At 44.9% G+C, this 14,331-nt stretch overlaps 3 protein-coding genes across 3 annotated transcripts; all 3 read right to left on the bottom strand.

Moving 5' to 3' along the window:
• Positions 1-2,181: 2,181 nt before the first annotated feature.
• Positions 2,182-2,564, bottom strand: AGABI2DRAFT_117460 (hypothetical protein; the record flags this gene model as incomplete). Its single annotated transcript, XM_006460453.1, has 3 exons — positions 2,182-2,208; positions 2,259-2,339; positions 2,391-2,564. 3 exons carry the CDS (start codon positions 2,562-2,564, stop codon positions 2,182-2,184), a joined length of 282 nt encoding a protein of 93 aa, XP_006460516.1.
• A 2,149-nt stretch (positions 2,565-4,713) lies between these two features.
• AGABI2DRAFT_57528 (hypothetical protein) lies at positions 4,714-7,320 on the bottom strand (the record flags this gene model as incomplete). Its single annotated transcript, XM_006460452.1, has 3 exons — positions 4,714-5,303; positions 5,883-6,000; positions 6,226-7,320. Coding segments are annotated over 3 exons (1,803 nt in total), but the record flags the coding sequence as incomplete, so codon positions are not given.
• A 5,662-nt stretch (positions 7,321-12,982) lies between these two features.
• Positions 12,983-14,059, bottom strand: AGABI2DRAFT_117458 (hypothetical protein; the record flags this gene model as incomplete). Its single annotated transcript, XM_006460451.1, has 3 exons — positions 12,983-13,308; positions 13,362-13,845; positions 13,901-14,059. The coding sequence occupies 3 exons, from the start codon at positions 14,057-14,059 to the stop codon at positions 12,983-12,985; spliced, it is 969 nt and encodes a 322-aa protein (XP_006460514.1).
• Between the last annotated feature and the right edge of the window lie 272 nt (positions 14,060-14,331).

Below are 14,331 nucleotides of genomic sequence, written 5' to 3'. Positions count from 1 at the left end.
ATTCATCTTTCTACCAACCAATCACCGAATTCTACTACGGAAATTGCTCGCATGGCACGTATTCCCTACCAAGAGGCTGTAGGTTCGCTTATGTATGCAGCAATTGCCACTCGACCTGATATTGCCTTCGCAATACAAGTCCTTTCGAAATTCTCGAAGAATCCTGGAGAGAAGCATTGGGAGGCTGTAAAGAGAGTTTTCCGGTATCTAAAAGGTACGAGAGAGTTGTGGTTGACTTTTGGAGGTCAAGACGATACTCTAAAGGGTTTTGCTGATGCAGATGGGAATATGGCAGAGGATAGGCATGCGACTTCGGGTTTCGCCTTTATCATAAACGGAGGTGCTGTTTCATGGAGTGCGAAACGACAAGAAATCGTCACCTTGTCGACTACTGAATCCGAATACGTGGCCGCTACACATGCCGCCAAAGAAACTCTATGGCTCCGTTCTCTCATTTCCCAAGTATTCAATATCACTCTCCCCACTACTCGTCTATTCTCGGACAATCAATCGGCTATCGCGCTGACAAAAGATCATCAATTTCATAGTCGAACAAAACATATTGACATACGTTATCATTTCATACGATGGATAGTCGAAGAAGGGAAAATCCGGCTTGTCTATTGTCCAACAGAGGATATGGTTGCAGACACATTGACGAAAGCTCTACCATCTCCAAAGATTAAGCATTTCGCATGTGAGCTAGGGCTCACCACGGTTTGAGGGGGAGTATTGGATGGGCAAACTCGTGTTGAGTATAGGAGTGGCAGGAAGTATGAGAGGTATGACGAAAATTTCCTTTTATATTCGTTCCACTTGTAGTATACAAACGAAACGCAAAACACATGTACACCTCAGTTCTCGTCCCCGAGACTGAGGTAGGCCCGATATTTCTTCTCCGTAGTTTTATCTAATTGTACTTGTATTAGTGTTATATTCTTTCAGGTATAGTACGAATACACAGTTCTCGTCCCCGAGACTGAGTGTTATATTCTTTCACTAACCTGAATGGCTTTCATGGTAGTAGGGAGTAGAAGAGTCTGGCTTCGATGCCAACCGGAATACAACGAAAAGTAGGGAGCGCTCGTCCGGCTGAGAGCTGTCGCAATGTCTTGTCAGGGACAGTCTGATCTCGAAACCGTGACGGGAGTGCGTTGACTTAATTGAATCAGGCAACGGGTTATATTGGCACTTAACGGGCTAGTAATGGTGTAAGACACTAACGAAAGAGCTAGTATTGAAAAGGAGAATGAGGCGATGCACTGCTTTCTTCTTGCAAAGTACGGAAAGACAGCTGCGCTTCGTCGATACTCTTAATAAACTGGTATTATTGTTGACGCAGCATCTAGCCATTTACTTGTTCAGATCCTGCAAACATGGACAAAAATGAATCTAACCTCTATTTCCTCCGTTTTGATTTAACAGCTACTGTTGCGCCTCGCCAAAGTCTTCAAGACCTTTGTGAAACGCAAATGAGGCTAGAAATCTTCAATATAAGACTCAGTGCAAAACGTCAGCGAAACATGTATACTCGTTCAAGCTCATGGATATCGGCGAGGAAATCCGAATTAGTACCACCTGCCATCTCCCGGCCCTCGACAAGCCCGCCAATAATGATGGAGCTCAATCCAATTAGGGTTCGTTGTTTCTCGCAATCATTCCGTTCATTCAAAGCGACGAAAGCGACACTGAAAAAAAAACTTACTGCCATGTCAGAAATACGCCGAAAGATTGCCATTGTGGCTTTTATGTTCATAGTGTACCTTTCTTTCAGCTCGGTAATTATCTGAAAACGCGACGGGTTCAGATGACTAATATTCAATTATAAGATCTTCTAGTATTCACCTCGGCGAAGGTGGCAGGAATATCGGCACTTGACAAGTCCGAAACATCGGTAGCGCTATTATTCGATTCACTAAGACAAATCAGAAGTCAGAAAAACTGTCAGGATAGACCTTCCGTGATATACGAAGTCGATTCGGAGGTGAGAGAATGGGTCAGAAAATGGATACTCCTCTTTTCAAGTCTATGGAAGATCCAGCTCTGTTGGTGAAGTAACCCTTTAAATCGTAGCCTTTCAGACCTTGCGGAAATCGACAGAGATGTCCCTCACCGGATCGAATGCAGCCATTCTCTACTACCCAATGACGAGGGATCCAAGAATAAAGAGGCCGTTCTCAACTAAGAAACTTTGAGTTTCTGACCAAACTAACTTCAGTGAGTGCTACAGACGTGACTATGGAAGGCACCATGCTTACCTTCATACGAGATATACTGACTAGTGAGTGCAGTAAGGTTCCTTCGCTGAAATTACGATTAGCCCTTATCCTGTCGTCAATCTAGAAGTTCAACATACCAGCAGTGACTACCAGCCTGGCAGATATGCGTACCTGTTTATAGCGTATTAGAGCTCTTGGGACAATGTGGAGTGGATGATTGTCAAGATATTCATACTCTACGGGTTCATCCGCATCCGCATCTCCAGGCTCAGCAGAAAGATCGAGTGCGCTAATTCCAAGCAACGAAAGAGGGGAGAATTTGGGGTAGTCATTGGCGTCGTTCATCGTTCAAGAGTGAGAAAGAATAAACCAAGAGAATAAGGTGATTTGCGGGAAAATCTGACCGGAAGCATAAGGTGCCTGACCGAATGACAGCCGAAAGAAGACTAATTCGCGACACGCAAACGGTGCGGCGAATAAGGTGGCCTCATCAAGAAATTTTATTGCAACTGAGCCTGACCGAACGCCGGTCTCACTGCTAGCGAGCCTAGAATTGTTACGCGAAGGAAATATGGCGACATAGCAGACGGTGGGTCCAGATCCAGATCAAGAAAAGCCACGGCCACAGGACGCAGATGATCAGATCTACCCTTTAAAATTTTTGTTTTGAAACAAACCCTGCAAAAAAATTGTGCACCGATAAAAAAAAAGACATTTTAACGACCCTGGAAAGTCGCATTAAGCGAACTTAATTCAGGAGAACGACCACTAATCCATGACTGTTAAGTTCAAAAGTGGTAACTCGGTAGGGACTTAGTAAGTCGCACACAAGACAGCTGAAAATGCCGATATGGGCTGACAGTGGGGGGCATCAATCGAAGGCCAGACAGACCATTCGTGACCATAGAAGAAGACCTAAATGGCCAATCCCAAAAGTAGAGGAAGGCCAAGGTGGCTATTCCCTAGTCCCCGCCGAAGCTTTCGACATGGTAGAAGTCTAGGAGTGATTAATCGCGATACCATGTCACATAATCCCGTCAGTGTCACGAATAGATCGTGATTATTGTCACATGATCCTCATGCTATCAAATCGCACGGTTTAAATTAGGTTAAATGGTAGTGGGAGTAATAGAACTGTTACAGAGAGAATTATGACCCTTGGTCACGATTTGGGAAGGAACAGACGAATCAACAAGTGTAACTCGGCTGAAGTCGGCAAGGGTGGTTTGTGGGTGTATCGAGATCTCGATACAACCCGACTTTAATATGAATTTGAAACCATTCTTCTTAATCGGTGGCCCGGCCGACTCGGCAGCAAACGACCTCACCATCAAATCACGACCCTACGAGCTATATGAACGGGAACTAGTTTCATGATGACATGATTTGTGGTACTCTTAGTTTTTATCTACAGAGATATTTGTCTATGGATTTTGTATATACGAAGACGTGTAGTATAGTATACGAAAAGACATCAAAATTTCAAAGAGAGCAATGTCGATTAACTTGGTCACAATATACATAAGACGTGCGTTTCACCCAACGGGGACCCCTATACCCAACATAGCGTACATAGGCCTCGCCATCATTGAAACATATGGGGACAGGTATCAAATGCCCAAATTGAAAATTCGTGGCGTCATAGAGATAATGCAAAGGTAGACCGATGTCACTGCATTGACTGATAGTCAGATTAGAATAGGTCATGGTGCCAAAAAGCTTACCTTGATGAGCGGAATCGCCTGAAAGATCTTTACTCCGGAACCGTCTTCATAATCCGTGCCAGCCAAAGCAAAATGACCAAGTGCTTGCTTGAGATGAAGTACCACGGGTGGAAGAAATCGTGTGCGATATAAGTAGCCAGGGACAAAAGAAAAATACCGAGTGCACGAGAAAGGCCATGGAATTGGTTTGTCCTGCATCTCTGACTTCAAGCCGGCACGTTCATATGGCCGTACAAGGAGAAAAGTGTCAGATATCCAACCGACGTTCCTTATTTTCCGTCGATGAGTGAATATCTGTCTGATTGAACCTGCACTCCATTCGAAGGATGAGTCTTGTCCGGGCGGGCAGAATACCACTTGACTGTCTCCAGCAGAGCGTTCCGCAGTCTTATAGGTCACGTCTCCTGGAGCGGCCTGTAGTTGGGTTGCTGTCCCATCCAATTTGATGACTTCACGATTGTCATGAATTGTCACCCAGTTTTGTAACAGAGTGTAAACAACACTTTGCAGCCTTTCATTTGTATCCGAGTCTTCACTTATTCTGGCATTTGGTAAGTCTTCGCTAAAAAGAGTCCCTCGTATGTCGCGATTGAACGATCTATCGTATGCCGCTATAAGGGGATGAAGTCGCTCCGGAAGATGATGTGTGTCAATGAATACGCGCAGATTTTGTAACATATTGAATTTGCGGAACATGGTCTTCTCCATTTGTCCTGTAAACGCATGAGTGGCGTGCTGGCAATGGCAGAAATTGACATACCGATTAGTTGGTTCGTGAGAGTCTGTTGAAGAAGATAATTATATCTTTCAAACGCAAAGCATCTCCATCCATGGGTAGGGCCGAATCGGCGTAAAAAATCGCCAAAATGTAGAGCGATATGTTGATAGGGCGCGAGCTCGATACCAGGGTATAAATCCCATAAAGTGGTGAGGTATCGGTGCATATGTTTCTCATACAGGATGATATCCTCTTTGGATATGGTACGCTGCGAAGCGACTTTGACAGCGCTGACCAAGTAAAGGAAGTTCTCTAAAATTTTGGCTTGACGACTTTCCGGAGGACCAGTACCCCATAGTCGGACGAGTGTCATAGGCAGATTGATGGTGAAGAACGAGCGCCATTGATCGGCGTGCAGTTTGCCACCCTTTGCTTGACCCGGATAAGCAGGACCTCTCGAAACCCAGGATGGTAAAGAGATACGTTCCATATCTTCCCGCAGCTTTGGAATCGTCTTCTTACCTAGGACACATGTCTTTGCTCCCTTTCGAGCCTTTGGCGCCGCGGATGCCTCGATTCTTGCTTCGCCGAATAAACGATTTTGTACTGCGTCGGTCCCTGTTTCTCGCGCTGCCTGATTTGCTCTCGTTTGAGCCTTCGGCGCTCTTGCCTGCACACCTGCCTTCGATTGGTAAGCCAGTTGTTAGTCGCAATCAGGGGAAGATCACCTGTGACTGTTCATATGGGTCTACATCAGCCATTCTCATTGCTTGAAATTTGTGCTCAAGGTGGTCCACTAAATCTACAGAAGGTTTTCCTCCAGCAGCGACGCTAGAGGCGTCTTTCTTCACTGGTGCCCTTGGCCGCTTCTTGATTCCAGGACTCAGAACTTGCTCTTCGCTGTCAATGATGCCATCCGCCTTTCGCTGTTTATCGGCTCAGTAAAGAAAGAGTATTCGTGTTCTATATGCCTACCCATTCCTGAATTTTGGCAATTAGCTGAGATTTTGTCGTACTTGACAACTTTTCTTCTGACTTCATGATCATCAACGTCTTGATCAACATATCCTTTCTAAGCTTAGTCCATTTTGATTTGGTAGCAGTCTGCCACAAATGGCGAATTTCATCTTCGGCGGAGGATTGAGCTGTCGCAATGCTCGGCGTTTCATCCAAACACATCGCGTCCGAAAGATGGCCATTCTGTTCGATAATACTGGTTACAAAGGCTGACAATTTCGGTAAGCATGCTTACTTCGGGTGTTATTGATGGCATTTCTGCAGGAAACTCAGGAATAGGAACTGATACTTCCTGGGGCAAATTCGCGTCTTCTAAAAGCTGCTGACGTCGATACTGTCAATAAAATCAGTCAAATGTCAGATAGTAAATGTTAATAAGCCACACCATCTGTAAAGTTGATAATAGGATCTCTTTTGAGCCGCCGAAGTGAAGGCCAAGTTTTTCACACAAGTGAGCGAGCACATGCCACTTCTTGTGACAAAGCTTCTTGAAGTTGCCATCCGAAAGGGCCTTCAAAGCATTGTCATATTCCGATTGAGTGGGAACTTCGATCAGCTTTCGATATGTTGCACCATCGCCATCCTCCATTCCAGCATCCATTCCCCAGATCTTGACAGCGTGACGATGGAATAAACCAAGATAAAAGCAGTGCATTGAATCAATGACCACATACAAGCAGGGATCCCAATATGGTAAACGCAGCAGCTGCGACCACCTCAAGCCGTACCCATCGAAGATGTCGTCTTGCTCCGCCTTTGTCTTTGCAGCTTTCCATTCCTCTGCTTTCTTGATATGTTCTTCCTTCGTTCGTCTCTTCCATGAGTGAAAATCAAGGTTTGGAATGTCTCCAAGAGTGGTGAAGCAATACGAACAGAAATGGCGTGATCTCGCACTCCCAAAGCCTGCCATTTTCTTCGACGCGATGAGATCTGCCACCAAGGGAATCATAGCGACGAACACTCTTCGGCCAGCAGAATATCTTGGTGTGCGTCGGAGATACAGCCCCACGTCCCAAAGTTCCAAGAGGCTATCTACGAGGGGTTCTAGGAGATTATTGATCTGCAGAACAGAAGGTTCCTGGGGACCGGGTATTACGCCAACTAATAAGACGTTCTCCATGCGATTACGAATATTGTGGGGAAGGTTTAGGCAAGTCATATAAATTGCGCTGATGCTGACATGCTTGCCCGACTGTTTATTCCCATAAGGATTAAAACCATCCATATTGATACTAAAAACCAGGCGGCCATCGGTTCCTTTGTCCCGTACAAAAGTCCTGCCGTTGCATTTGAACTCCCTCATAACAGGAGCATCCCAGATGTCAGACATCCTCTCCGGTGTCGAAGAACCTAGAACATCACGATCTAAGAGCTCTTCAAGCCCGGGGCGAGCATAGAGCCGCGCTAACCAGTCCTTAAATTCCTGCATAGCATATTCGCGAATGGGTTTTCCATTAGGCTGTCGCAGATGCGCTTGACATTCGGGTCCTCCAGGGAATTCCGTATAGTTGCAAGAAGCGGGATAATGTTCGCGATTATAAAGCTGGAAGCACCGAGGGCAACATACGTAAGACTTGGCTTTAGGTTCGATGTTGGAACGGATGACGAGTGTTTCGACAGTTGTGGGTATGGTATGAGGGAGGAGTGCAGGGGAATTGTCATTTGTATCCTCGTGGTTACCCAGCAGGCTGAACACCGCAAGATAGAAACTACACTGGGCCTGAGAAACGCCAGTTGCCAGATAAAGACATAAAACAGCGACGTAAACCACCGCAGCCCAAGGTTTCATATTTAGAAATGGAAAATTCATATAGACACCTTCGTGGTAAACGGGTGAGGATGAGACCTAGAAAACCAAAGAGGGCGACTCACCGGGATCAATACTGTTGACTTCCTGAGACATGACCCTCTGTCGCTCCCACTCTTCGCGTTTCAAGTCTTGGAGGCGGACCGACTCTACCTGTAGGCCAGAAGACAGATGGCCGAGCAGCGGTACTACTTCTTCGTCTTTTTCATATTGGATCATATAACGATTCGTTAGATCAATACAAGAATGTAGCCAATCTTCGTGCGAAAGAGCCAAAGTGTTATTTGGTAGCCCTGCAGCGAGTTTAAGGCTGTCAATAGAAACTATGGGTTCCACAAAGGAACGCGCGGCGGGAGGGACGTCGAAGCAAAACGAGGACGACCTGAGTTGGTCATGGAGGGTGGCAACATTGCGTCGCAACAACCGCTGCTCCATGTCGGTGATCCACTGGAGGACAGCGGATCGGCTGGAATCATCAGAGACATTCTCAGTCGGCAGCCTCATAGGTAAATAGAAAGGAAGCGTAGATTTGGATGGCGTATTTAAAAGTAAATGTAGTAGATCACGGAAAATTGTTTCTGTGAAAATTTCAACATATGCGGCCTAATGGAATTTGGTCAGGGTCTGATCTGATCATCGGCGCTTAAAGGTTTATCCTTGTGGACTTTAATGTGTTCATAGCGTTCGGCAGTACTTCAGGGAAGATGAGAGTTGATTGACCGCCGAAAGATAGATAACACTCACTGTATGACCGCTGGAGGGAATGTAAGACTTATGGCTGGACCAGCTCCTAATTTCTGTTTCTCTACGCTATCCAGTGCTTTATACCAATCATTGTCATAGAAGTTGAGAGGAAGCCCCGGCGGAGCCGTTGCACAGGTATCTGTCCGCGCAGGTTTGGCTTCAACCCGAACGTGGGGAAACCTTCCTGGTCCCGGTTTCCCGTCAGGTCCATACCGCATAGACATGGACAGATGATCCCAGGTCCGGAACCACGTTTTTACTGCGACATTGCGCCATGCGGGCGTCAAAATCTCATGGATTTTCGTTCCGTTCGGGTATGTGACTTCCTCATCTCCACTACAAACGTCCGCCGGCATTCGTTGCCAGAGCTTCTGGAATGCTTCCATGTTGCCACCTTCCTTCGCGTAGCAATTCGCAGCTATTTCTCGACGATTGCGCAACTAGCAGAAGACTTGATTAGCGTGATGTTGCGTGACGATGATCCTTTACTCACATATCGCTGGCGGGCACTTTGGTTGCTGCGCCGTTTGTCTTGTTGTTCTTTTATAGTGTCGTCTACAGTCAAGGCTGCGCGATTCATCCGATATTGGCGATACAGGGTCCGGAAATGGATCATGAATGCCTTTTGCACCTCAACTACGTTGTCGGTAAATGGATTTGGCTCCTTCAAAAACTTGTTGGCTAGAAGAAGAGCCAGTCGCTCATTCCAAGGTGTGAAGACGGTCGATCCCTCGAAGTCGAGAAGAAATGTTTCGAGGTTTGGTCCGTCGACTTCTTTTTGTGACTTTCTGAACTCATCTAACTGGTTTCTCGATGGAGTTTGAATCGCAAAAGGTTTCTTGTGACCAAATATTTCTGAGATCTGTATACGGATAGATAGCTAGACAAATTATCAGATCCACTCACGTCCAAAACTAGACATACCACACCTTAAAATCATTTTCAGCAATGGTGAAAGGCTTTGGTGTATGCGTCTGCTTGGAAGCCAATTTTCGGCCTCGACTATAAAGATTGTCATTCGGACGAGACTTCCGCCGCCGAACCCGATGGTTACGCCTGCGATTGACTTCATCATCACTGCCTTGGTCTAAATCAACTTCGCTTTCACCGTCGTCCTCACTTTCAACTTTGTCACTAGCGTCATACAGATGGGGTGCTTCGTGCTCGTCATTTTCCATCTGTTTGAATTAAACAAGACCAAGGTTGAGCGAAATTGGGTGAGATAGGTATTATTGTGAGATTAGATGCTTACACAATCGGGGGTTACTATGTGGTGATCCCACCCAGGCTCCAGGCCTTGATTGTCCGGAGCATTCATTTCAATCTCGTATATCTGACTAGCTGCAAACATGTTGATTTAATGCTCCATATCGCCAGAAAGGTGGAATCACCATTACTATCCGCCCTTTCGCTGCTCGCCCCTTCATTCACTCCTACCATGCGACGACAGTCAGTCATGGGTCAAAACGTACAGAGGTAATGCGCACTGTTGACAGAATCAAGACAGTCATGAGCACAGTCAACATCTTCCATGGGCGATGCCACGTCATTCATCAGCAAAATGTCCAAATCTTATATGGACTTTTTTAGTCTTATTCATGCCATACCTTAGTTTGAACTTATCTTGTAAGCACTTGAAGGCAGAGTTGACAGCTAAGTTAAAGAAAAGGTGATAAGTTGCAATAATAACACACAAAGCAAAAAAGTCTTGGGAAATATTATGTCCTTTTCATCAAGTCATTGTAAGTTCTGTTCTACTGGTCATAAAATTCCGGAAAAATCATGACAAATCTTAGAATATTAAAAAAACATAAGTTTATATGTAAGCTTTTGTCAGAAACATACCGGTTATGGAGATATCAAGATTCCATAATGGGGTGGGGGTCATTGTCAACTGCAGATAGACTCGTCATAGAGCCTGCTCTACCACCCGGAAAATTCTGGAAAAATCACGACAAATCATAAAATATTAAAAGAACATAAGTTTATATGTATGTCTTTGTCGGAAAACATACCAGTTTTGGAGATATTAAAAAAAATGACAAGAATGTCATGTTTTATACTGGTTCCTGCACCGATTTTCATGTTTTAAGAGTGCAAATATATGTATTCAAGGTCCAGGAATTCGAATCTCGTTTTAGATTTATTATCCGATCAATATCTGAGGAGCTATAGCGCAATTTTGTGTTTATCATATGTTAAATGTGCCATATCTCATTAGAATCTCATCCAACAAAGAATCTAATTAGATATTCGGACTCCCCGACCTCGAAAATATAGGAATACACTTTTAGATCATGAAAATCCATGCAGAAATGACCCGGAAATATCTCCTACCTATGATTTGAGGAACTTTGACTCGAAAATCCCAAGTCCAGCAGTCACATGATGTCATGTGACATGTTGAACTTCTGTTTCGAGCACAACGTTGATTCTTCTTCATCACCACCATCATTCTTCCCCTCCCCATCCTCCCCCTCCCCCTTTCTTGCCCTCCAGGCCTGTAATATGGTAAGTAACATCCTCTTCACCTTCCTACCTCTCCCCCAGCTGATTCTAAGCTGGTTTAGGACGCTTTTTTGCCTATTTTGGACGCTTTTTTGGGGCAATTTTGGAGGCTTATTTGAGGGGATACTTGGGGGGATGTTTGAGGGGATACTTGGGGGGATATTTGAGGGGATATTTAGAAGGATTTTGGGGATTCTTTGGTCACTGGTGAGTGCTCTCTATCTCTGTATGTTTTCATACTCATTTGTGACTTGTAGGATATTTCTTTTCTCATCATCACTCCCTCATCATCCAATCTCATCCTTTTGTGTAGATTATTTACAATGTATTGTATTTGTTATGCTAATATAATGACTTTCTCTATGACTTATTCACTCTTAAGCCTCTTATAATTGATTTTATGACTTTGGCTTGTCTTATTTTTCCTTACCTGCCTTAATTGTATGCTTTTGTGACTTGAGTATGACTTATCCACAATTAAATTACTTGATTGGACATCTACACCTTAGCCTCAAAGTCAGAATAAGTTTCAAAAGGAGAAATAAAGTCTGTTTTAAAACCTGTGAGTAAATTTTTCCTTATTGTGAACTTTTTTTCATGTTTAAGTTATTTAAGTTGAACAAAAGTTGGATTGACGTTTTCCTGATGTTGGGGCATATCGAATCTGCCCCGACAATGTAACGGGCATTACCGTTAAAGGACTCGTTCGCAATCGATGTAGGCGAATAGGAGTGAGTCCCCGTCGAATGCACATCTAGGGGTGTTGACACGGGCATGGATGTTGTAACATCTAAGGCGCGTGATCAGCAAGCTCCGCCGCTTTTTGAAATTGAACCAACTTTGAGCGTCACCAAGGGGGTGAGTGAAGACTACAGGAGCTTGCGGCATCGTAGGGACACTAGGACCTGAACGGAAAGTTAGCGGTCAAGATATACAGAAATTCGAATTCTATTTGACTCATACCGGCTTCGGAACGACTGCTCCCTTGATCGCCTTGACCTGATGGAACAACGGATAATGGACGAGTTTGTAATACTTCCAAAGAATGCATCTCGTCTCCTTGAAGGACGTTTGCACCCGTTCGATTTCCGACAAAAGATTTGCCTGGAGAGGATAAAATCATATCACCTTAAGGTGGACGCTAAGCCATTCCGAGATATTGGAATTGAATCAAGACTGACTCTGTGAAGTACCATTTCCATTGTCAGAACGGCCTCATGTGAGACGACCTCGCGGGAGATTAAATTCAAGGCTATGAGTCGGCATTTGGACATTATTGCGTATAGGATCCATGGAACGCATAACAATTTGTTGTCCTTCTGTTTCCATTTCTAGACTTCAGGTGAGCAGCTTTCCACGGTTAAATTGAGTCCAAGTATACATACCTGTGGGAACAGAAGTAGGAGAGACGCTTTCATGCAGTCCAGAAACCACGTCATCATCTGAAGAAAATTTAGCGATGAAGATAAATGAAAGATAGACAAATGCACCTGAAGATACAGCGTAACTAATGGGGAGATGCGAACCAACATGCTTTAGGGTAACCGTTTCCTCGAAATCCTCGTCGGCGGAAACAAAATCTTCATCTGTCGCGTCCAACGTAAACCCCTCCATAAGATTATCGATATTAGAGAATACTGAGGAACTTGAATCTTCCAACAGACCAGCCGAATCATTGGTGCGGGGAATAGTTTCATCCCCGGTGGTATCAATGCTCTGCGCAGAATACGGCCCCCCTTGCATTGTTCGGGCGGTGGCCGTCGCGGTGTGGCCGTCGCGGCGAGCTTTTTGTGTCGCACGAAGCTTACGGGAATTTGCTATGATTGGAATTTCGTTTTTCTGCAAATTATGCATTACATACGCCCCTCTATATGGCTCCCCGACCGGGACGGTTGTTTCGTGCCTACAAAACATGTAAAAGGGTATCCTCAACTAATTTCAAAGCACTCACTTGTTGGGACCAGCGTCAGACATGGATGGAAGGCAGAGGGCGAGAAAGAGAAATTCGATCGAGCTACTTGAACAAAATAATTACTTCCGTCCCCGCCTAGGTGAACAACAATTCGGCATGGTAAAAATAGAACACTACTACGCTGTGGTCTTGCTCGGAGTTCGGAAAGGGTCCCTGGATTTTCAAGCCGGTCATCACACCGCCTGAATTATATTCCAGTGTCAGCACCATCTCATCGGTAAAAAAAAAATGAATAATATCATACCAACTACGTAAGGAAATGGCCGAACATATCTAGATGTATGACAAAGTCGGATGATATAACAGGAACCGGTCGCTATCATCAGCTAGAAAAAAAACCCATACAAAAAAGGACACCACGAGAAAAAGGAAGGGAAAGAACACGCGGTAAACGACTTCGTTGCTGGCGGCACGGTGGAATACTTTAACAGCGAAAGCAATTGAAACGCCGAAAAGGTCGACGATGTTATTGTAAAACCAAGTATGCCCCACGATGGTCGAAACATTCATACAGAGTGTACAGAGGCGCGAATGTACGACCTGAACAAGATCCCTCGAATGAACAAAACGGGAGTCTAGTTCGTTACGAGCAAACGATTCTAACCATGCAATTGAGTAAAAAGAAAATTCCGATTACAGTGAAATAACCGACCAGAGAGTCTGACATTTGAGTTTTCCGCAAGTGGCCTGCTACCAAGTTCCTGCAACTCGTCTGAATGACGATGTAGGATCTCCTCTGAGAGCCCCTGAAGCGTCTGCTCTAATCCATTGCAGACTCTGTGGATAGTGGCCAGTTGAGCACCAACCAGAGACTTGAAATGAAAGAGGTCTTCTCCTCTCTCGGCTTGAGTCGCCAGCAAAGCTTGAACAGTTTGGGTCAATTCGTCACCCTTAACCTGATTTATCGACTGCGTGCGCGCTAATTGTTGCGCAAGAGACCCAATGCTATCGCCAATGCGCCTTGTGATCCCTTCCTCCAGTTCACGCGACATCTTCTGTATCGTTTCTTGGATATCACGTAGATCAATCCGAATTTGACAGATTTGTTGACTGGTCGCTTCTTGCCTCGACTCGATCGCTTCAACTGCTTTTTGGACACTATCTACGATATTGTCGACATCTTGCTTGTAATCGGCCTATAAAATTATCAAGGGTGAAATTTGCATCACGACTTGAGGTACAAGTACAGACCGACATTTTCTCAACCGTATTCTTGTACAATTGCTGTGTAATTCCCATTGCTTTGAGTTCTTCTTCCAACTGTGTGAGTCGATGTTCGAGCTGCTCCTCGTAGCAGGGCACCATATCCAAAAACTGTTTAGTGCTCCCTATATCGCAAAATAAGTTCATAGAAGGGAACGTGGCAAATCCTCGTACCTCAAGTGAATAGCGAATTTGTGGTTACCCTGACACCACTAAAACGGGAGAAGATGCTGAACGAGTTGGTGAAAGTAAGTCGAGGAGAGAGGTCGGCTCCGAGGGAACTAAGGGTACATTTTGGGGTAGAATTCCTATCTCGGGCCAAGGGTCGAAAGAGGGTAATTGACCTAAGAAAGAGTTGAATTAGTGGGTCTGAAGCAGGGTCGAGCTCTCGCTTACTGTGCCCCAGATACTGTTGAAAT

The sequence above is a fragment of the Agaricus bisporus genome (genome assembly GCF_000300575.1).
Source record: "Agaricus bisporus var. bisporus H97 unplaced genomic scaffold AGABI2scaffold_4, whole genome shotgun sequence".
NCBI lineage: Eukaryota > Fungi > Basidiomycota > Agaricomycetes > Agaricales > Agaricaceae > Agaricus > Agaricus bisporus.
The sequence above is the reverse complement of the archived record's forward strand: the minus strand, read 5'-3'. Positions and strand labels throughout refer to the sequence as shown.